General features: G+C 47.6%; 1 protein-coding gene across 1 annotated transcript; it reads right to left on the bottom strand.

The window, feature by feature from the left end:
* Nucleotides 1-748: 748 nt before the first annotated feature.
* CALCOCO1 (calcium binding and coiled-coil domain 1) lies at nt 749-15,513 on the bottom strand. The gene is made up of 15 exons (XM_080939032.1): nt 15,456-15,513; nt 12,953-13,132; nt 12,595-12,697; nt 11,686-11,876; nt 9,977-10,135; nt 9,500-9,648; nt 7,751-7,841; nt 5,284-5,439; nt 4,859-5,113; nt 4,357-4,482; nt 3,885-3,980; nt 3,458-3,566; nt 3,098-3,297; nt 2,600-2,706; nt 749-1,689 (listed from the first exon to the last, which is right to left on the bottom strand). Exons 2-15 carry the CDS (start codon nt 13,106-13,108, stop codon nt 1,512-1,514), a joined length of 2,076 nt encoding a protein of 691 aa, XP_080795158.1. The 5' UTR covers nt 13,109-13,132; nt 15,456-15,513; the 3' UTR covers nt 749-1,511.
* Between the last annotated feature and the right edge of the window lie 8,773 nt (nt 15,514-24,286).

Here is a 24,286-nt window from a genome sequence, read left to right as displayed (position 1 = left end):
TTATTAATAGTCTTAATACGGGAAGCAATAAAGGAAGAGAGGGATTCTATTAATTAAATCATTGTTATAATTAACTTTCATTAAAGGAGGATCAATAAAGAGAGGTTGAGATGGAGAGAGGAGAGAGATCCATTATCTCCAATTTCCTTGGAAAGAATTCAGGGAACGAGACGGGGTTGCTAGGAGACAGACATGAGGGAAGGAGAGATGTAAGATGTCATCCAGGTGCAGTAGGAAGCGGGTGGGGGTTGGAGTGGATGGGTTATTTTCAGGTGAAGACAGGATTGTGGGGGTGGTCCAGTGAGTGAAATTGATGGGATGCAAGGTGCTAAGAAGGGTGTTTTGGAACAGAGAATGAGAAAGCTATAGGTATATGCCTGCCAGGGCATACAGAGAGCACTGGTGAGCACACAGGTCCTTGATATACGCTCTATGCTGCTGTGGGTGTGTGTCACTCAGACAACTGGTTGAGGCACATGGATATGTTGCTCTGATTATAAAGTCAAGGAGTAAACAGAGGTATGTGGGATGTACCACACGGGAGGTAGGGAGCTTAGAGCACACCTCACTCGGCAGAACCCAATGACATGTGCCCTTGATGGGAGCAGGGCAGCTGTGACCTCAGGTGACTAGCACACCAGAAGGCCCGGTACCTACTCCCTCCCTCTCTTCCAATAGGGACCAGGAACTTGGGGCCCTTCTTTTCTGTAGCAATGTCTTTTGATGAGAATACACGTCACGACAACAGTTACACATATCATATAAATATATTTGTCCAAACTACAAATAAGAGGGGATTAGGGAGAGAGGAAGTTCTTATTGCTGTGGGAGGCCTGGAGAGGGTGAGGGGCTGGGAAATGGGGACACCTGGGATCACTTGTCCCCCTATCCCTCATGGAAGGCACAAATACATTTTCTTTTCTGTTTGAGGACTTCGGTGTGGGGTGGCAGGAGATGGTACAGGAACCCTTAAAAATACAAAAGAATCTTTCAAACCCATGGCCTACGGCTGTAGGAAAGGCTGGGGTGGGTGTCAGAAAACCAGGGCAGCCAAGAGCTGGAAGACCTGATGAGGCCATGAAGCCCACTCTGCCGCCCCCATGCAAGCCCCAGGGAAACGTGAATAAACAAAGTCTGAACAAGAGAGGGTAGGGCACCCCAGTAGTTGGCTTTGGGGCATCAGAAGGGAGCGTGGTGTGTGTGTGTACTTGGGCTAGAAGTAAATAATTCTACTTCCACAAGGGAAAACTGTCTCCATCTTGGTTCCTCTGAACTACTTTTCAGAAAGTAAACTCAGCCACTGAGTTTCGAGGACAGATTGCCACCTGGGACAAAGATGTCGGATGGAAGATGGAGTTGTAAGGCTTGGGATGAAAGCTGGATGTAGGCATGGTCTGTAGGAACAGGATGTTATAAAGCCCAGTGTGATTAAAAAACAAAAAGGCAGGAGGCCAAACTGCATAAATGTCTGTGTGTGCGTATGTGTGTCTACATATAAGGGAGGGGTGAGATCACTCAAAGGTGAAAGGGTCCTGGGTACTAAAAAAAAAATGTCCATCCATGTGGTCCTCCAGGGCATCCTTGTCACTCTCAGCAGGGAAGCGCTCCTTACAGATAGGACACTCCTTCCACGGAGGGATGGCTGGGACCCCAGTGCTGGCCTCTGACAGGGAACTCACTGCAAAGCCACTAAAAGAGAGGTGAAGAAAGACAGACAGGGTCAGGGTTCTCTGCTGTCTTTATTTTTATTTCTGATGTAGGGCCTCCAACTTGTCATGTAGCAATGGAAGGCTCCTGAGTCTCCCCTTTCCCTCCCTGGGGCTCAGATTTCAGGCAGCACCACAGTGCCTAGCTTCTGCTGAGTTCCTGACCCAGGGACCTCAGGGAATAAGACCCGTGTGGTTTCTTGTGCCAAATGTGCCATTCTGGTCATTCTCTGTTCAAGCCTCTCCTGTGGCATTCTTCTGCTCAAAATAGTAGTTCTCCAGATGCCCACGTCCTCCCCTCACCTGTCCCTCTGGTCTGCAGTACCGAACCCTTCCCCCAGTCTCCCGCTCTCCTCCCTCCACCTCCGTCTGCTGCCTAATGAGGCTGAAAATGAGTCTGACACTGTTCTTCATCTTCCTGCTCCAGCAGAGAGATGACAGCATTGGCCCTTTCTGTCCCCAGCCCCACTCAGTCCAGGCAGAAGGCACCACCTGGCACCTGCCCATCCTGCAGGTTCTCCTCCCAGTTTCCCAGGAAGTCAGGGATGAGCAACAGCTCTAGCATAGCCAGACAGATGCTCTGGGTGGTGGTCCTTCTCTCTCCATCCCTGAGGACCTAGGTACCTACCTGGTGGTTGGGGAGGGGGAAGGGGCAGGAGAGAGGGGAAGCAGGGCAATTTGGGCTCCACGGAAGATGAAGCTAGAACAACATAGAACCCAGTCAAAGGCAGGGAGAGGGAGAGAGAACGTGAAGCCACCTGGGGTTTGTGGAGGTAGCTGATGTTCCTGTCAACCACACTGGTACCTCTTCTTGGCTGAGCCAAGGGGGACTTGGGGGCAGGGCACTGTGGCTGCTTGTGTATTGACCGCCTCCCTCTCTGTGCTGCCCTCACCTGGCCACATCATAGAAGGCACTGCCGAGCTCAGGAAGCAGAAGGTTGGCTTCCTCACCCCCACTCTGTACTGCTGCCATCAAGACTGACTTCTCATCTTCGGCCTCCTGGGAAGAGATAGGGAGGGTTGGGATGGGTCCGAAGTGGGGAAGCAGGTAAGGATGGAGAAGCCAAGGCTGGTCACAGACAGCAGAGTGGCAGGAAGAGAGAAGCAGGAGCAAGGGCTTTGCCAGGGCTGGTGAAGCAGGGCAAAGGGATGGGGACAGGATGGGGCCTGGGAACATCAAGGCCTGGGTTTTATATGAGACGAGATTTCACTGTGTGGTCTTGGCTGGCCTGTTCTACACCACCCTGGCCTTGAACTCTCTCTGAGTAAGTCTGAATCGAGGCTTGCGTCCTCTAGCTCAGAGTAGGAGTACCGTTTGGTACAGGCTTTCTCTGTGGTTCAAGAGTGACCCTACTACCTGCTTGACTCCCATGTGGGTTCTCACTACTCACCGAGTCTGAGCTGCTGGCCTCCCCTGGCCCCGAGAGCTGGGGAGCAATGGGTGCTGGCTGGTTGATGACAACAAGAGAGGAAGCCTCCCGCGGTCCAGGAGGAGAGGAGCTTGTGTTTCCGTGCTCACACAAGCTATAGGATGGGAGCCTCATGTCTTCTGGGGACTCATCCTCTGAGTCTGTCAGAGCTGCAGGGCAGCCTACGAGAGGGAAGGCAGATAGAGCAGAAAGGTCAGCCATGGGAATCTGAGGAGAGAGACTGTTCAACAGGGGCCCAGGGAATGGGAAGGGTGGCCAGGCTGCTTCAAAGCACATCAGAGAGGGGGAGGGGAAGAGGTGTCCAAGATTGGGGGCACAGACTCAGTCCAGCAGGGGCTTCCTCATCCTCTGTGGCAGCATCTTCGGTCCACTTCTCATCCGCCACCTTTTCCAGGCGGGCCTCCAGCTTCCTCATGTACTCCAGCAGTTCCTGCAGATGGGGAAGAAAAAGCAGATGCTGAGCCTGCAGATTCCAGCCTTGCTGCTTCCTGGGCCTTTGCTTGGTGGAGTCACACAAGGCCAGCTCCTAATGGGTAGCTCTCCTCTATCCTGTGCCTTGTTCCCTTCTGGTGTTCCTTCCATGCATGAGGTCAGTTTTTAAGAAGGGTCAGGCCACCTTTCAGCCTTTGTAGCCTCAAAGACTCCAGTTTCTGAGCCAAGGTATTACCAAGATGACACAGAATTTTGAGCCACCAAGCCCTTGGCTTTGGCATCCAGGGTCACAGCTATGGCAACAGGTGACTCTCACCTGTTTCTCTGTCTGCAACTGCTCCTTCTCCTTCTGAAGTACTCGGAGGGCTGACCGCAGCTCTGTGAGCTCCCGCTTACTCTCTGATAACTGCACCTGAGGGAAAAAGGGAATGGAACATGGAGCCTGCAACTAAGTCCTCTCTTGCTCCATATCCAGTATGTTCCTTCCACAAGGCCCTTGTCTTGGCTCCCGGGGTTCAGGCCAAAGTCCTAAACTCTATTTCTCAAATGCAGCCATAGCTAACTATCTAATGCTGGGGTGAAGAGGTTCCGGTAATACTGGAGCCACCCTGTAACTCTCATGTGCCATCCCTCAGACCAGAGGTGCACTCTGTGAGAAGGGAATGTGCACACTGAAACCAAGAGGGCTGGGCGATATGCAAGTCAGCACACGGTACTTCAGAGCCGAGAGGCAGTGGGCACTTGTACATCAGGATATAGGTCTGAACCCAAGAACGTGGGCACCTCACCAGGCTAGAATCCTTTTCTCGGGCCAGCTCAGTCTTGAATACGTGGCTCTGGCTCCTCTCCTCCTGGACTGTCTTCTCCAGCCGGAGGATCTCTGCACTCAGCTTCAGGATCTTATCCTTCTCAGCCTAGAGGTAGTGCAGGGGAAGACGGGAGGGGGTGAAGTGGCAAGGGATGTGAGGAAAACAGCATTGCCCCGACTGGATCTTTCTTTTATGTCTGGGAGACAAAACTGTTTCTGAACAACTTCCTCACTTTGAGCCACCTCAAAGGGGGAATTGGTACTATGGCAGGGCCTGGTGCCCATGACAGCAAACGTCCTACAGCAAGGACGGTAACTAGGGATCTTGGTGATCAGGACTGAGACTCCTTGTTGGGGTTGGTTCATGCCTAGAAATCAAAGTGTGTATCTTTCCTCAAGTTCTCCCAGGATCTTACCCTTCTCTCCTCTCAGAGCACCCAACTTACAGTTCAGAGACCCAGACGTGGGAAGGGTCACCCTACCTCCATGCTCTGCAGCAGCCCTGCCCGCTCCTTGCTCCACTGGTACTTTTCCTCCTTCATGTGCAGGCTGAGCTCAGCCAGTCGGCCACTGACTTCTGCCACCTCCAGTCGGCTGCGGTGTAGCTCAGCTATGGTTCGGTCTCTAGCTCCTGCTGCACTGGCCAACTCCTCACCAAGAAGGGCCGCTTTCTGTTGACTTGAGGCTGCAAGTTCCTGGACCCCTCGGAGCTGTTCTTTCAGGGGCTCCAGCTCGGCCTCCAAAAAAGACAGAGATCAGATCTCTCAGGCAACCACATGTGAGACAGGAGCGCCTCATCAGGACTGTGCTGTTCCCTCTGTCACCTTTGCCTCTTCTCTGCATACCCACTGTGTCAGGACTACTTGGAACTCTCGCTGCTTCCTACCACCTACAGGCCTTCACTCACCACTTTCTGCTGGGTTTGGCCCAGGGTGTCTTTCATGTGGGCCATTTTGTCCTTCAGTCGCTGGACCTGAGCACTTTGCTCTTCTTGCCGGCCCTTGGCCTCCTGAAGCTCTTTATTTAAGCGGCGGTTCTCCTCTCGGGCCATTTGTACCTCAGCCTGATGAAAAGTAGGGAGAGATGGGGAGGAGTGTTGGGGCAGCCAGGGGCAGGCGTGTGACGAGAGGGCTATTTCTTAGATTCAACACAAAGGGAATCGTTCAAGCTCTCTAGTGCTGGAATTACAGTACCATCACACCTTGTCCTGTCTTCTTGGGTCTCAGTCCCAGCCTGGAGTCTTACATCAAGGCAACTCCGCTTTCCTACTTTTCCTTTAAGTCTAGACAGTCTGGATGGCCCATAAAGCTCAGAATATTGTAGCCCTCACATCAGACCCTTTCCTTCCCCTTCCTCTTTCTTCCCCTCCCCCAACGCTCTGTCTCTCTAGTCCCTCTCCCTGAAGTAGGGTCGGGCTGTGTACCTGGTCCAGATTGGCTTTAGACGTGCAGTCTGCCTGCTTCTGTCCCTAATGCTGAGATCACAGGTGCATGCCACCGTGCCTGGCCTTTCCTAAGACTTGTCATTCATGTCTGCTGTACTGAGCACTTCTCAGATCACCTGGTGGGACACTTGGGTGCTATTCTTGGCTTTCTTTTCTCCCCAGCAGTTTGAAGAAGAAAGCAGTGGCTTTCCATTCTCCAGCCTGGTCACAGCTACCTTCTCTCTACTGCCACAACCATGTCGCGGTTCAGGCATGGCTGTTCTTGGGGATGACTGGATGGTGCCATAACCAGTTACTCAGAAAACAGGATTAGTCAGTGCTTTCGGTACAGTTGGTTTTTGGTTTTCTTGGAGTCAGGGTTTCTCTGCATAGTCCTGGATGTCCTGGAACTTGCTCTGTAGATCAGGCTGACCTTGACTCACAGAAATCTGCCACCCAACATCACCCGGCTCTCAGTACAGTTCTTTAGGCATGTGTGTCCTCTACCTGACACTCACCAGCACTTCTCACTGCTAAAGAAAAGAGGTTCAACTGCAGCCCCTCCACCTTGTCTCAGTTCTGCACAAGCTCCCTTGAGCTGCTCCTTGCATCTTTCTTTGTTCTACTTAACTCAACCCACATGTCTGGGTTATTTTATATTTTTAAGACAGGATCTCACTATGTAGCCCAGTACCATGAATTTTTGGCATTCTCCTGCCTCAGGGTCTCCAGTGCTGGAGTTACAGTAACATGACACGCTGCTCAAATTCCATTCTTCACTGCTGAGCAGTGTTCTTTTTAAAGATTTGTTTTCTTATTATATATAAGTACACTGTAGCTGTCTTCAGACACACTAGAAGAGGGCATCAGATCCATTACAGATGGTTGTGAGCCACCATGTGGTTGCTGGGATTTGAATCCAGGACCTCCGGAAGAGCAGTCAGTGCTCTTAACTGTTGAGCCATCTCTCCAGCTCCTACTGAGCAGTTTTCTAGAGAAGCCCAGGGTTCTGAGAAAGCCATTGAAGGTTCTGCAAATATTTTACTTAAATTCATTCTTTTTTTTTTTTTTTTTTTTTTTTTTTTTTTTGCCTTACTCAACACTGAACTACAATCTCAGCTCTGAACTTGCTCTAAATCATTAAAAAATGTTTAAAAAAGTCTGTCAGCACACAAGTGAACATACTGAAGAGTACCAATCCCCTGATGCCTTTAGGTTAATTCAGAATTAAATTTCTTTTGTATTTTCTATCAAATTGAAGAGTAAACCAAAGCTGTGAGGTTGACAGTTTAAAACCTGTTATCATTTACTACTTGTCTATGACTCAAAGCATTTAAAGCTTGAATTCCTTCCTTCCTTCTTTCCTACCTACTGACATAGTGTCAGCCGAGGCTGGCCTTGAAGTCAAAAATGCTTCTGCTTCAGCCTCGAGAGCTAGAACACCAAGCACACCATCATGCTTGACCCCTATTTCCTCCTTTCGATAGCCTTTGCGTTTGTGTGTATGCATGTGTGTGTGTGTGTGTGTGTGTGTGTGTGTGTGTGTGTGTGTGCATTTATGTGTGTGCGTGTGCATGTATGAGCCCATGCGGACCAGAGGTTGGTCTTGGGTGTCTTCTACAATTGCTCTCTACCTGCCAACTGGCTGGATTGGCTGGCAGCCCCAGGGCTCCTCTTATGCCAGCATTACAGGTCTTCACTTAACAGCTGTTTCTAAGTCTCATCAGAGGTGCTCTGTTGCCTGCTTTCTGGACCCTGTGAGACTATATTAGGCTTCTCTTGGGACATTTATATTGCACTTTGACTGACTGCAATGTGGGCAGGTAGTGCACTGTGGGGGCAGGGGTCCCCAGGGTCTCCTTTACCCTTGTGTGCCCAGCATTCAGAAGAGACTCAACAAACACGACCTGCTTATATAACTGAGGAAGCAAACCCACTTGGGATCTCTTACCTCACTGTGCTCCTTGTCTGCCTGGACTTCCTTCAGCTGTCCCAGGAGCTTCTCTTGTTCCCGGGTCAGGGCCTTCACTGTGTCTCTAACCCTGTCATGAGATAGATGACAGTGTTGGGTAGAAATCCTCACACCTCTGATCCATGCTCTTCTAGAGCAAAATCAACTGTTTTCCTTTCCTTCTGTTGCTGTTATTGTCATTTTTTTGAGGTAGGGTTTCTCTGTGTAGCCCTGGCTGTCTTGGAAGTCACTCTGTTCACAAGGCTGTCCTTGGAGTCAGAGATCCCCCTGCCTCTACCTCCAGGGTGCTGGGATTAAAGGCGTGTGGCACTATGCCAGGCTTCATACTCTTTATGTATCACTGTATGGGATGTTCTACCAGTGGCTCCCTGTTTCCTCTCAATTATGAGATGGAATCCAGTCTTTCGGAGATAGTGGGCAGTCACTGTGAACCCTGAGTTTGCTGTAGATCAGAGAGTGTCAGATGCAAAAGAGGCTGCAGACAAATGTGTGCGGGGATGTGCTTGGAGCCCAAGAGAGCCTTACCTAATAAACACTGATGTTTGAATCTCATACCATTTTCATTATCACAAAATAGTATTGTTCTTTTATCTCATCATCAGGCACTAAGTCATGTAACAACTGGTGGTAGGTGGGATAGACAAGACATGTGAGAACACAGACATCTTGTCCTGACCTAGGGCAAGCCTAGTATTATGAAGCAACCCCTTGGATCATTTTGCTTACTGCCCTAAGACTTGGGTAGAATATCTCTCCTTTACAAAGATTTTTAAAGTTTAATTTATTTTATATACATATATATGGCTAGCCCAGGCCAAGGTAGGGCTAACTGGTGATCTTCATGTCTCTTTTCCACAATAGGAAGATCTTGGCTCTGCACAACAGACACAGAAGTGACAGCTGTTTGTCACTCAAAGAGGCTGGATCGAGAGGGGCTTTCTCTTAATGTCACTCTCAATGTTAAGATTTTGTGATTTAGCCAGGCATGGTGGTATACAGCTTTAATCTCGACATTTGGGAGGTGAAGCAGAGGCAGGAAGATCTCTGTGAGTTTGAGGCTAGCCTGATCCAGGATCCTAAGTTCCAGGATAGCCACAGGCTCTGTTTTAAAAAAAAAAAAACAGAAATAAAAACAAATAAAAGATTCCTGTGATTTATATCTTTTCTCAAGGGAGAGATTTTCTTGTACTCTTGGATCACCAGCTCCAACATTTCTGTTTCTTTTTTATAGTGTTGGGACTGAAGCTAGGGCCTTGCACACACTCAGAAGGTGCTCCTACCACTGAGCTATGAACATTCCTGACAGCAGAACAGAATCTAATGCTTTTCCTGTGCTTTAAATATAATTTATTATGTATATATATCACCTTATTTGTAAGACTATATATCATGAACAACTCTGGCTCTGTTCCCCAGGCTAGACTCAAATGATGCTTCTGACAGCTGCTTTTTATCTTGCACTGAGCGTTCTATCCAATCCTGTCTTCTAGGTATTCCATCTCCAGCTTTGCTTAGCTTCCACCACACAATAAAGAGCCACTGGTCTCTCTAAAGGCCTAGACCAGCATCACAGAGATGCATGAGAGTCGGCACATGGAAATCCCTAGAGACCAGAATACCCTGTATGTGACTGTGAAGGGCCCAACAGCAGGTACGCCCATCTGAAGCAGGGATTGGCATGGAAGCCTTGGGGAAAGAGGCCACCCTCAGGCTGGGGAGGTCCCCTACCTGTCCAGCTCCACCTCCTTCATCAGCACTTTGTCACTCATGGTCTGGATGTCATCCTCTAACTCCAGGATACGGGCCACGTGCTCTCCCTGCTGCTGGTTCAGGATGTCCCTCTCTTCTGAGAGCTCCCCATGGGACCGGGAGAGCCCCTGGAATCAAGGTTCCACCAAGAAAGACAGAGAGTCAGGGTAGACTCAGGCTTAACATTTATGCCCCGCCTCTGTCCTGCCACTTTCTGTTGAAAAGCTGAGTGGAGGGACTGTTGCCTGGGAATGTGGCATAATGCCAGTATTCCTGGGTGCAGAGAACTGAGTCTTCTTACAAACTGGGATGTACCTCTTATCATTCAAAGTTTAGCCTCACCCGTTACCCGTAAGCCTATTTCCTTGATGCAAGGACCATCTTAAAACTCCTGACGTCTTTCCTTTCTCCTCTTTGCTGGGTCTAGGCCCCACGCCCACCAGCTCCAACTCCCACCTTGTATTGCTCAGTGAGCTCTGAATGCTCCTGTCTGGCTCTGGCCAGAGCTGCCTCCAGTTCCTGCACTCGGCTCCTCAGCTCTGTCACCTGATCCTCCAGCTTCAGCTTCAGCTGCACCAGGTCATTGCGCTCCTGCTGGCTCTCATCTAGCTGGTTCTACCAGGGCAGGAGAAGGGGGAGAGAGTGTGTACAGTTTCAGAAGCACCTTGGCGTATAGAAACAGAGTCAGCATGGGCCAGCTTTTAACTGCCAGCCCTTAATCACCTTTCAGCCCAGGCCTGGCTCCTTCCTCAGACAGGGCACAGTGACAAGGGGCCTCCTCTAAGTTTACCCCATCTCTATTGAGTCAGACAGATTTGAGTAAATCTGAGATACGGTTTTTACTAGCCAAACCACTAAGTTCCTCATCTGTGAGGTTTAGATGGGAGTAAACAATGTAAAAACAGAACACTGGACAGCTGCTTGTGTTCTCTCTCAGTTAGGTATCTTCCAATCCTGTTGCTCTATGAATTTATCAGGATAGGGCTCTGGAGAGCAGGGGCTTGTCCAAATCTCTGAGGAGCTACCAACTCTTGCCTTCTGAGCAGCTTTTCTCCCCTCTGGAGAATGAGTGGATGGTCTTCCACAGATCCCTGCCCTCACCTTATCTCAGGCTCTCTCTGTCACTTCTGCCTTTGCTCCTGAGACTCTTCTCTGGCCCAGTGGAAATATTTATATAGGGCACTTTTTTTTTAAGGGTTGAATTTTCTAGAATCCACGTTAGTAAGAAGTATTTGAGGGCACAGAAACAGCTCAGTAGTCAAGAGAGCTTGCTGCTTTTGGCGAGGGCCAGAGGTTGGTTCCCAGCAGCTACATCGAGTGCCTCAGAACCACCCACACCTCCAGCTCCAGAATAGTCTATGGCACTTGATTCTGGCCTCTGTTTCCACACATAGGTGCACACACCTGGGCTAGGAAAGGTAACTGAGGGACTGCAGTTAAGGTACCATGGCTGGGCCAGTACCATCACTCATTAGATAAAGACGCTTGCTGCCAAGCCTAGAAACTTGAGCTTGATCCTTGGATCTTTGAAAACTGCAGCAGGATGAGAGAACCAACTCCCACAAGATGATCTCTGACTCCACAAGTGCTATGGTGTGTGTGTTGCAGTAAAAGTATTACTGCAACATGTGTGTACTTAAGTATATACATATAACACATACCCAGATAAACACACAAAAATAAATAAATGTTGAAATGCTAAGTGTTCAAAATCTAGTATGTTATATTTCCTGTGATTATACCTCAAACTGGATTAGTCAAACCTGGAGTGCCAAAGAGCCATATGTGATCAGCACCTTTGGTACTGAATGGGACAGTTCAGAGCCCTGCTGTACCCATGCTAGAGGCAGATCTCAGCCTGCCTCCCTCCCCGTGTTCCTTGAGGGGGTTTTCCTCCGCCCTGTGGAGGAAATCTCCTATAGGATTTAGGGCAGCTGAGGTTCTCTGAGAAGGATGGCTGAGTTCTAGAATGTCAGTTGCATTGGCCTGAGGTAGCTTGTCTGTTCTGTAAAGGCTGAGTTTGTTGAGAGCAGACCTCTGGTAACTTCTAGTGAAGTCTTCAGTTGAGGTGACAGAGGAGGAGGGATGTGAAGCATGTAGGGGACTCTTGCAATGCTGTCCTTGGTGTCCCTGGCCTAGGAACAAGTCTGCTATTCTTTTCTTACCTGAAGCACAGTGGCCTTAGGGACAACCAACAGAATGTCGGAGCCTCCATCAGCCTCCTCCAGAGTCACCAGCTCATCCATGGGCCTTGGTTCCCGGAACTGGAATGGGGGGCTCTGCCCACACACCCGGCCCTGGCGGTTCACATACCGGAACTGGTAGAGTTGGGCTCCTGGCTTGGGCAGGTAGCTGGCTGTGGGAAGAACAGTCCAGAAACCTAGTATGGTCTCTGGCTCTCAAGTGCTAGCAGGTCCCTATTAGGGGAGGAAAAGTGTTACCCATGATGCCTACTGTCCACTCCCCTGTGGCTGGCCCTTGGGATATGCTTCTTCCTCCTCCTGCCTCTAGCTGCTGCGTACTGAGTGCCCGCAAGCACCACACACCGCACAGCCAGCATTCCCCTTATCATTTAAAAATTCCTGCACTGGTCCTCCAAGCTGGGACCCTAGTCTAACTCACCTGCTCAATGCCAAATGGCTCATAAATCAGAGCTGAGATTTGGATCCAGGTCTCTCAGACTGCTGTTACCACACACCTTTCCTCGTCCCATACCAGGAGTTCCCCTTTGGTTGTGGGATCAGCATCCTCCATCTTTCTATAGCATCCTCTAAGCCACTGGTGCTGACTGTACGACAACTTGCTGAACTCTGTTGGATACAGTCTCACAAAGTCTGTGTTTCCCCCTTGGAGACGGGGTCTGCCATGTTGCCTAGGCCATCACTGACAGCCTGGGATCAAGTCATCCCAGCCCTAGCCTCCTTGGTGGCTGGGATGACACTGGAGTTCCATCAGGCCTGGCAATTAAGCGTTATATGTGCTCATATTTCTTATCCTCTGTGCATTTTATGGCCATTAGCCCATCACCTTCCCCCAAACTGCTACTTCCTTGGCTCCCCCATCTTTCTTTATACCTTGGAATTGGACACTGGCGTGGGTGGGGGAGCCGTCAGTTGTAGTTTCTGGCACCGAAGACCATACAAATGTGTGATAATCCCGAACACAGGCAGCTTCCACCTGAAAGAGAAAGGCATGATGATAGAGTTATTGTCTGAGTAACAGAAGGGTCAGCAGGACTGAACAAATGGTACAGAGGATACAAAGAGTCAGGTGAGGCTGGAGGACATTATACTATCGGGAGAGAGAGGGACAAAGATAGAGAGATGAACTTTATTCTGATGGCCTCTGTGTCATCTTTTCCCCATCAACCTGAGAATCTAAGGAACCAACCTGTGTCCCATAAACTTCATCCGGAAGAGGGTCTAGGAATACCTTAAAAATGCCAATCCAGTCACTAGCACTGGCCATGGTGCCTGGGGGCAGAGTGTAGTGACATTCCACCTTGGTGTTAGGGATGTAGGTTCGGGCCACATTCAGGAAGTTGACTCCTCCCCGAGATGGTGCCCGGTTTAGTGATGACTCTTCCATCCTGTCTTCAATATGCCTGATGCCCTATGAAAGAAAGATTTGACAGGCTTAAGTCTCTCCACTGCATCATTCCCTTGACCCATGTGCACCTACCTACCTATAGTCCCTGTCACTACACAGGTTTCCAGACCCTAAGGTTGTGGGACATTTTTAAGGTATCACTTTAAATCCCTGGGGCATAGGTGTTGCCTTCTAAGTCAACTTTCTACCCTGCCGGGTTGTACCCTCTTTGGCTTACAGGCCCTTACTTGTCTAATTTCTAATCCTTTTCATTGCCCCAACTAACCCAGTATCTCACTCTCTGCCCATCTCTGTCTCTCCCTTTCATCTCTCAACATCCTTGGGAATTTCAGATCTTCTTGGTTTCCCCATCTAATCCCCTATACCTTCTGGCTCTAGAGTTCAAAATCCTATGGAAGTGTTGGCCTCTCAGTTTGAGCAGGTCTCCCTTACACATGCCTAAACTTGCTGAACCTACCATACAAGTCCCAAAACAACAACTAATCTCTGGTGATGATGAGTCTCCAGAGGGGAATATGGTTTGGGGGCCAACAGCCTAATCCTGACTGCCCTGCTCTTGGTGCACCTATCTTGAGTTGTGTATCCCAATTAACTCTAGGGAAGCAGAAGGAGACAAGTTCTGGCTTTCCTCCAAGAGCTAGAGAAGGGGAGGATAATAGGAAAGACAGGTTTTATCCTTCAACTTCTATTCCAGGAAATCAAAAATTCTGGAGGTGGCAGTTCAAGGGTGGAGTGAAGGTGATGGTGCAGAGAGCTGGAATGTGGGGGCCTGGAGCCAGGAAAGCCCCACCCTTAGACAGGGAACAGGTTGGAAACAGGGTAAGAAAGAGGCCCTGAGAAGGGGAAATGTACATTCAGTGTTGAGAAAAGGCAGAGTTCAACGAGGAACATTCTTTTATTTTTTAATTCTTATTTTAATTTTTCTTCACACCTTGCCGGGAGCAGAGCTAGAAACCCAATAACCCTAATAATACTATAACCCTCTCCTCTTCAACTCTAAGGGTCCAAATCCTGCCATATGCTTGGGTTAGTGGTAGGAGATACACAGAGTTAGCTAGGGAGAATTAATTGGAAAATAGATAATAATAACAACAACAATCAAGAGTTCAGGGTGTGGAAAAGCTGGGTGGATAAAGGTGCTTGCCACCAACTCACATGGTGGGAGGAGAAAACTGACTTCCCCAAGTTGTGCTCTGATTCTCTACACCTATCTTATCACACACACACACACACACACACACACACAGAGAGAGAGAGAGAGAGAAATAAAAAATTAAAACAGTAGTACTCAGAGATGAATAAGAACAAAATATGATGTACATGTTTGAAATGTCATAACAAAACTCAATGTATGTTAACTTTAAAAAAAAAAAAAAAACAAAACACTTCAATCCAGAGCTGAGAGGCCGCCCTCTTTTCTCTAGCCCACACATCTGCTTCCTGTGTCAGCTGCAGCCGATGTGTCCAATCAGACATCACCACTAGTCACATTCACGCCCCCAAACATCACAAACCCACACCAGGCTGAGGCAGCGGGGGAGGAACTTTAAAAGAAATGAGACACTCCGTGGAGGTGGAAAGGTGGGCCAGCAATGCAATAGGAAATAATTTCTTCGTCGAAAGGAGACTGGATTGAAGCCACTATTTCTATTTTTTTTCCATCTCTGAAAAATTCCTCATTACATCTACTCCGTGTTTTCTTCAAATATAACTCTTCTTAGTGTAGAAGACTTAGTGAGACTTGTCTCCCAAGTTCTATGCGTTGAGAACCCGGAACCCCTCCTTCCCCACAAAGAAAATTCGTAACAGCTGCAACAGAACTGAAAGTCCCCGGCACCTAAAGTGTATGTGGTCAGATGCTGATGTTCAAATGCTCTCTCTGTGTGAGTGTGAGTATGTGTGTTTGATCCTCTCCACTGTCGGACGCTCAGTGTTTAGGCGTTCCACAAGTTGGAAGTTTTCCCCTCAGCGTAGTAAAGGCCTTTAGATGTTTGAATTTGGGTGTGTGAGAGAGAAGGTCTGTGAGGGCAAAGACTTGCCTGGAAAAGATTAAGCAAATATTTCAGTCCCTTCAAGCTTCCATAAGCGGATCGAGCTTTACAGAGAAGGCCCTGTAAGTGAGGACAATGCGGGCTACCCCACAAGGCCCCCCTTGAAACCAGCAAACCCGAAACGTGGGGGGAGGCTTCCTCAGTACGTAAAGTATTAAAACCTAAACGCTCCTACCGTCCTCTTCTACAGTTCTCTCGGATTAGCCTTTCGCAGGCTGAGAAACGGGCTGACCACCCCCGCGTAAGCCCACCCTCAGTTAGGCCAAGTTTCTTACCCCACAGACGGATCAGCTGTTCCCCTCACCTTTCACCAACAACAAAAACAGCACTCCGACTACTGGAGGGGAGGGGAAGAGTGACGCGAGAGCTCCTGGGGCTTGTGGTTCTTCTGTAATCCCACACTGCCCAGTTTTCTGCCTCTAGAACTACACGTCCCAGGAGGCTGCGCGCGAGAGGCGGGGAAGAGGGCGGGGGCGGTGGTGGACTCAGCGTGGCATTCCGGGAGTTGTAGTTTTCACTTCCGTGGCAGTTCAGGAGGGTGTGGCTTCCAAAGGATGTCACGGCCCATGATTCCTCAAGTAAGGGCAGGCTGATCTAGTGGTGGCCTCTGGTTCTTAGCATGCTTAGTGGGAAAGTTAACGGCTTTAACGCGTTCTGCACAGCTCTTTTCGGTGGGGCGGAACGCTTCCAGCACAGCTTTCTTGTTCACTTTTAGAAGATAGGTCATAGTGTTATAATATCTACTTACAAAAGAAGACACTTGCTTAAGGAACCCTCTAGTGTCAGGGCTATGAAACTGTAGAACTCTGCCAGGCCTGTTCCAAGCTATGAGCTACAGTCACTATGTTGTGGGTTGGGAAACTCATAGTGGTTATTTATTTTTAGTTTGCTCTGACTTCAGGGTTGACAGATCTTGTAAAAGTCTCAAAGCTTACTGTTTGGTTCCAGCTTGAGACGATTTCCATGCCAAGGAGTCTGATAACACACACACACACCTGCACGCACTCCCCCTGGAGTGGCTTCTGGGACTAGAATTAGGGTACATTGCTTGCAGTGGTGGCCAGGCTGTGGAATGAAAAGCATGCGGTTGAAACAAGCTACTTAGAGAGGCTTGTTTGCCCAAGCCTTTTAAATGGCTTAGATTAATTAACAAGTTGTATTGTCACTATAGGCTTTTTTGTTCTTGTTTTTAAGAATAGGTGAAAGATTCACTTAAGGACTTGGATGGTCCTCATTGTTGGTTGCCTCCAACCCTGGAAGAGCTCATATTTGTTTTCCATGTCTCTATGTTAAAGAACTAAGTGAGATGTAGTGCCTGTAATCCTAGCAATTGAAGACTCAGAGGCATGGGTATCCTGGAGATTTCCATTTAGACTCGGGCTACACAGGAGACTCTGTCTCACAAATAAATAGTTACGTCGGAAAGATGGCTGTCCTTTTCCTGGCTGCACCCGTTCCAATTATCTGCTGCAGTGGGTTCTGGTGCCTCTTCCCTTACCATGTTTTTTTGTAGGTTTTTTTTTTTTTCCTTTTAAGATTGAAAAGGGTATTTGGTGCTGTCCTTGGGTGCCTTTCATTTGAAGATCTCCAAGCATTAAGTCACTGGGCTGCACAAACATTAAGATGACATGTCTGTGTCATTAGTCAGGATTTATGAGTTAGGGCACAAGCTGCTGGATGGGGAGATGGCTCAAGGTCCTGGGTTAGCTGAGAGTGAAGCCCTTCCGAAGGCTCAAGTCTCAAATGTTGTTTATTTTATCTGCATTCAGAATGGAAGCCTGTTTTTTTAAAAAAAATGTCAGTCTCAAGTAGAGCTAAGAGTAATAACAACTTCCATGTTTGTGATGCTTACTGTGTTTTTAAGCAGCCATGATACACGCCTTATCATCATCATCTTCATTTAACATATAATGAGAGCAACACTCAGACAGATGAGCAATTCACCAGCTTAATCCAGCTAAGTGGCAGAATCAGGGTTCAAGTTCCAGTAGTCAGCATTCATGTGGCTTTAAATTCTGCTGTTGTAAGAAGCAGCATTAGTCAGGGGATAAAAATTCACTGAGCTCTTATGTGCTTGCTGAAGGCACGTGCCAATGGGAAGCTTCATCATTCAGCAAGTATGTGTTAGTGCTATGCCGTGTGTTCCATAGGTCTCCCTAAAAGAATAAATACAGACACCGAAGGGTTAGGATTTGATTGGGTTAGTTTGTCAAGATGGGGACCAGGAAGAAAAAGCTTATTCTAGGATGAAGCCAAGATTCAGAAAGGGAACTGGGTGATGTTCACCAGCGCCTAGGGAGAAACTCAACACTCACATCATAACAAAATGAAGACAAAAATGCAGAGGATTTTGCATATGCCCAAAATCAACTTGAAACTAGAGGCAGGACTATAAAGTATTCAGGACCATTCTTACTACATGCCCGATTTGGGAGCCAGTTTTAACTGCAGGAGACCTCATCTCAACAAAACAGGCTGGCGAGATGCCTCATCAGGTCACAGTACTTGTTAAAGAAACCCAGTGGTCTGAGCACAATTCCTGGAGCCATTTGGAAAAGAGGACGAGAGGGCATGGACCATCTCTATTATCAAGACAGTTGATGGACATAGAGAATTGCCCTGACCCTCACAGGCCAGCTAGCATCACAGAGACATCAAGAGAGATGCTGAGGGCTGGAGAGATGCCTCAGTGGTTAAGAGCACTGACTGCTCTTCCAGAGGTCCTGAGTTCAAATCCCAGCAACCACATGGTGGCTCACAGGAGATCCAATGCCCTCTTCTGGTGTGTCTGAAGATAGTGACAGTGTACTCACATATAATAAATAAATAATTCTTAAAGAGAGAGAGAGAGAGAGAGAGACAGAGAGAGAGAAATTGAAAGTTGTTTTTTGACCTCCACATGTAACAGTGGTACCCATGCCACCTGAATTCACACACACACACACACACACACACACACACACACACCATGCACACACACTAAACACTAAGCAATCAAACAAGTAAAAACCCAAATATGGCTTGGAAAATGCCGCAATGGTTAAGAGCACTTGCTGTTCTTCCAGAGGACTCAGGTTCTATTCCCAGCAACCATGTGACAGCTCACGACTCTCTGCAACTACATTTCCAGGGTACTGATGCTATTTGTGACCTCTGTAAGCTCCTGAAAACATGTGGTGTACACATATAAACGCAGGCAAAACAGTCATACACATAAAATAAGAATAATTTTTAAGTTAAAAACAAGGGGCCGGTGAGATGACTCAAGGATCAGGGTCCTCTCTGACTGACTACTTCTGCAGAGGACCCAGATTTGATACCCAGCGCCCACATAGTAGCTAGCAACTGTCTGCATCTCCAGATCTAGGGGATCTTCTGGCTTCCCAGGGAGCCAGGCCCTCATGTGGTTGGTATACAAACATACACGCAGAGAAAAATGCCCATACCCACAAATGATAGAGAGAATTGTTTTTAAAAATTAAAAACAAAACCCAACATTTTGAGAGATTTTTTTTTCATAGTCTTTGCTTCTGGACTTGCTACATGCAGATGACCTTAAGCTCAGTGACCTGTGAAACCCTATATTAGCCAGGTCTATAGTCCCAGCTTCTGGGAGACTGGGGCAGAAGGCTAAACAACTCAGAGCCTCATTGTGCTGCATAGTGAGTCAGGTCCAGCATTGGTAACTATCTCCACACAGTGCTAGGGATCTAGCGCAGTGTTAAAGCACTTGCCTAGCATGTGCAAGGTTCTAGCCCCAGCACCATGAAAAAACCGTACGTGTTGAAAACAGAAGGAGTCTGATTCCCTGATAGGTCACTATCAGGGCCATGCTCTGAGATTTCACTTAACATTGTTATCTATTTAGTTACAAGACTAACAATTTGGGACCAATTTTTGTAGTAGTAAATAGTTTCTTAATTCATCAAAAGCTTGGATTCATTTGATTTGTAAGTTAGTCACTAATGATGGTTTTGTTTTTGAAGACAGGGTCTTGCTATGTAGACCAGGCTGGCCTGGAACTCACTATGTAGACCAGGCTGCCCTGGACTCACTATGTAGACCAGGCTGGCCTGGAACTCACTATGTAGACCAGGCTGGCCTGGAACTCACTATGTAGACCAGGTTGGCCTGAACTCACTATGTAGACCAGGCTGCCCTGGACTCACTATGTAGACCAGGCTGCCCTGAACTCACTATGTAGACCAGGCTGGCCTGGAACTCACTATGTAGACCAGGCTGCCCTGGGACTCACTATGTAGACCAGGCTGCCCTGGAACTCACTATGTAGACCAGGCTGGCCTGGAAATCACAAAAATCTGCCTGCCTTTTCCTCCTGGGTGCTGGGAATAAAGGTTTGCAGCTTTATTTATTTTTTCTCAGTCGATGCCTTTATATTTTATTTAACATGTGTCATTCTGTACATGCGGAGGTCAGAGAACCACTTTCTTTTTTTTTTTTTTTTTAAGATTTATTTATTTTATGTATGTGGATACACTGTTCTGTCTTCAAACACACCAGGAGAGGGCATCAGATCTCATTACAGATGGTTGTGAGCCATCATGTGGTCTCTCTGTATAGCTCTGGCTGTCCTGGAACTCAGTATGTAGATCGGGCTGGTCTTGAACTCACAGAGAGCCTCCTGCCTTCTCAGTGGTAGGATCAGAAGTGTGTGCTACCATGCTCAGAAATGGACTTTTTGAGCAGAGAGAGAGAGACACTTTGAGGACAAATGGAATCTGTGAAGAGAAAAAGAATACCAAGAGAGGACTGGAAGACTTGGGGCTTTTATTTTCTTGGGGTGCGGTCTGATGAACTCCTGATAAAGGGTGAGGGGAGAAGGTATGCTCTCAGTGGGCTCTCTAGAGGCTGTGAAGAGCATGGCTGTCATGGCTGTGAGACAAATCGCATTTTCCTGAGGCAGCTCCTTTCCAGCTCCTCCTGTGCTGAAAGGGAACGAGGGCCCTGGTTGTTCTAGGCAACATTCTTTGTGACAGAGCCACACCCTGACCCCTTTCTGAAGTTTTAGGTCTCTTTTGTCAGATTCCGAACTTTGGTGTTTTTCTCATCTAGTTCAGTGCCTGTACGCACATGATGTGTGTGGAATGGAAGTTGGCTCTGGCCTCTCAGCTGTAAGGAGCCATCATTATCTGGGTGCCTACTGTTGTGAGAGGGGCTGTCTCCTTCAGTGAATCATCCCAATTTCATGCCAGGTACAGTCTGAGTTCCACAAGGTTGGAAGAGAGAGACCGTGAGTAACCAGACTGGGCTGGGTGTAGTAGTGTACACTCGAAATTTCAGCACTCTAGAGGCCGAGACACAAGGATTGCTGTCAGTTCAAGGGCAGCCCGGGTGACGAAGTAAGCTTGTCTTTTTCTCCAGTTCCTGGAAGCCTGAGACAGGGGATTTGTACAAGAGCTGTAGAGGTAGATTCTGGGCTTCGCCACCTGTGCTCAACAACCTACATTTTCACATTGCTGTTCATCACCACTGGAAGTCAAGACTGGAACTCAAGCAGGTCAGAAAGCAGGAGCTGATGATGCAGAGACCATGGAGGGACGTTACATACTGGTTTGCTTCCCCTTGCTTGCTCAGCTTGTTCTCTTATAGAACCTAAGACCACCAGCCCAGGGATGGTTCCACCCACAATGGGCTGGGCCCTCCCCCTTGATCACTAGTTGAGAAAATGCCTGACAGCTGGATCTCATGGAGGCATTTTCTCAACTGAGACTCCTTTCTCTGTGATTACTTTCAGCTTGTGTCAAGTTGACACAAAACCAGCTAATATACCAACTAAAGAACTGAGTCAGCCAGCCAAAGATTTATCCAGTGTAACCACACTGAGAAGAAAAACTGGGAAGATAGTCTAGTAACCCCCAATCCCATTTTAGAGTCTTGACATGAAGTATAAATACAGGGTGAAATGTATTCATCATTTAAGTTATGGTCAAGCTGTGGTCCTGCCCATCACCAGTCTGGCTTCTGTCTGTCCCATAACGCAATCAGACAACGAACAGGTCAGAACTGAGCAAAATCTCTTTCCAAGAGACAAGCTATCCCCCTGGCTTGCACCAGACTTTCTTTCCCAGCAGGAGACTCCTGGGGGGAAATTCCAGTTTATTGGGGGCAATTATCCCAATAGTCTGATAGTCTCTAAAGCTCCTGGACAGTTATTGGATATTCAAGAAAGATAAAGAAAACACAGGGAAACAGCCCTCTCAGACACTGCAGACACTGATAATGTTTCCAGCAGACTCTTAGCATTAGTACAATGCTTTGAGACAGGATCTTACTCTGCTGCCCAGGCTTGATCTCCAACCTCTGGGCTTAAGTTACTCTCCTGTCTCAGCCTTTCAAGACCCTGGGGATACAGACACAAAGTTTAAAGTTCGAGTCTTTCAGACATTTATTTATGGTGTATTGGTTTATTTATAGACAGGGTCTCCTGCAGTTCAATTTAGCCTTGAATGTGCTCTGGAGTTGACAATGACCTTGAGCTCACTGTGTAGTTAAGGATGACCTTGATCTTGCTGTATCTTTGACAATGACCTTGAGTTCTTTTGCCTCAACTTCCGGAGTGCTGAGTGTTATAGGCCTGTTCTACTCAGACAGCTTTGAGCTGTTATCCAAAGCTTTCCTTCTTTGGTCCTAGTGTTACATAGTTTTCTTGTCATTGTGATTAAAGTACCCTGACAAAGGTAACGTAAGGAACCATTGTGTTTGGTTTATAATTTGAGGGGATGTGCATCATGGGGTGGGTAGGAAGGCTATACTGAAGTCAGGAACCAGAGAGTGTTGAATGTTTGAGCTATCTATCATCTGTCCGTCTGTCTGTCTGTCTGTCTGTCTGTCTCTACCCCTCTAGCTCTCTCTATTTCTCTATCTCTCCATCTCTTTCTCTACCTATCCATCTCTAGTTCTCTATCTCTGTTTATCACCTATTTATCTGTCTGTCTGTCTGCCTATCTATCTATCTATCTATCTATCTATCTATCTATCTATCTACCTCTCTCTAGCTCTCTATATCTCCATCTCTTTACTACCTATCTCTCTATCATCTACCTATCCTCTATCATCTATCTATCTATCTCTGAGAATTGAGCCAAGGGCTCACACTTGATTAGCTACACTCCAGTCCAGTCCAATCCAGTCCAGTCCAGTCCAGTCCAGCACAGTCCAGTCCAGCTTCTTTTCATTCAGTCCAGGCCCTCCACCTATAGAATTGTACTACCCATAGGTACAGTGACTCCTCCCACTTCAATTAACCTAATGTAGGTTGTTCTTCACAGGCGTGCCCAGAAGCTAAACTAACGTAGACTCTGTCAAGGTGACAGACGGTATTGGTCAATACAGCTCTCTGCACCATTGCTTGGCCTGGGAGGGTCTGAAATTCTCAGTGATGTTCTGGGCTGCAGCCCTTCCTCCCTCTACAGACCAGGACTGCTAATAACATCAGCTCACCCATATCTGTCCGAATCTAACTCGGAGGTGAGTTCTCATGAAGGAAGGGCTTTTACTTGGCTTATAGTTTTGGAGGTGGAAGACTGGGTAGCCCCTTTGTTTTCTCCTTTTAAAGGCCTACCAGTAGATCTCAGATGGCAATGAGTGACAGTCAAAGCCAGAGTGAGCAAGAAAGAGAGAGACCTGAATCCCATGAGAACTACCTCTACCTTAATTCCTTCCCAGGAACCCCAGAGCCTAAGGTCCCACCTTCTAGAGTTTGCATACAGCCTCCTCCTGGGGGGCCTAGATTCCTACTGTGAGCACTTTGGGGATGATCTCCACTCAAATAACAGACATTGCTAGTTGTGGTGGTGATGTACACCTGTAAGTCTCAGGAGGCAGGAACACCATGAGTTCAAGGCCAGCCTCAGCTATTGAGCAAGAGAGCCTGTGAAACAAACAATAGCAATCGCCTCAGCCGGCTTTTAGTAACAGGGAGTAAGATGCAGCTTTGATAATTAAATCATCTATTCATTCACACAATTCATTTGTATTTATTGAATTCATTGTGTGTGTGTGTGTGTGTGTAGACCAGATATTGACATTGGGTGTCTTCCCTGAGTGCTCTTCTCTTTCATATTGAGACAGGGTCTTATCTAGTCTAGCTAGCCAGCTCATCCCTGAGATTCCCTGTCCCTGTTTCCCAAATACTGGGATTACAACCCCACCTGGCATTTATGTGGGAGGTGAATTCCTGCTGAGCTGTCTCACCAGATCCCTTGAGAATGATTTTAACATGAATTGTGGACAAACTGTGGAAGAATAGCCAATGACATTTGGAACTCTCTAGTCTCGGCCTTTTACATCCTCAGACTCACTTGATTTTCAGAACCAATAGTATGAAGCAGGTCATACTATTACAATAATACGATTTTTTTTTTGTGCTAGATTCTGAAACTTCAACCTCATACATGAGAGGCAGGTGTTAACCATCAGCTCACGGTGTGATTTTTAACAATGAAGAAACCAACATTCAGAAACATGAATAATTTGATCGAAGTCACATAGCATGTATAAAATGCATGCCAAGAATCTCTACTCTCCTGTGATCCTGTGTCTTTGCCTGAATCACAGGCAGGAGAAGTCTCAGGACTTGATGACCACCGGTCTAGTCAAAAACCAACAAGCTCTACCTGAAGGAAATGTGGTAGAGAATGATACCATTGGGGAACCCAGCCTTTTCTTCTGGTCTCTTTGCACACATGTGCACACACCACACACAGAGACAAAAACCGCAAGCTGAAATGAGGGGTGGGACTGGCGCTGGGAAAAGAGCTCTGTGTGAGTCTCAGGTGTTAGTGCCAAGAGCAGTGGAGATGGGACTGCAGACAGTAGCTGTGCCTCTGTGCTGTATGGAATGTTTGTATTGTTTGGGGACTGCAGACAGTAGCTGAGCCTCTGTGCTATATGGAATGTTTGTATTGTTTGTTTGGGGACTGCAGACAGTAGCTGTGCCTCTGTGCTGTATGGAATGTTTGTATTGTTTGGGGACTGCAGACAGTAGCTGCTCCTCTGTGCTGTATGGAATGTTTGTATTGTTTGGGGACTGCAGACAGTAGCTGCTCCTCTGTGCTGTATGGAATGTTTGTATTGTTTGTTTGGG

The sequence above is a fragment of the Micromys minutus genome (genome assembly GCF_963924665.1).
Source record: "Micromys minutus genome assembly, chromosome: 27".
Taxonomy (NCBI): domain Eukaryota; kingdom Metazoa; phylum Chordata; class Mammalia; order Rodentia; family Muridae; genus Micromys; species Micromys minutus.
The sequence above is the reverse complement of the archived record's forward strand: the minus strand, read 5'-3'. Positions and strand labels throughout refer to the sequence as shown.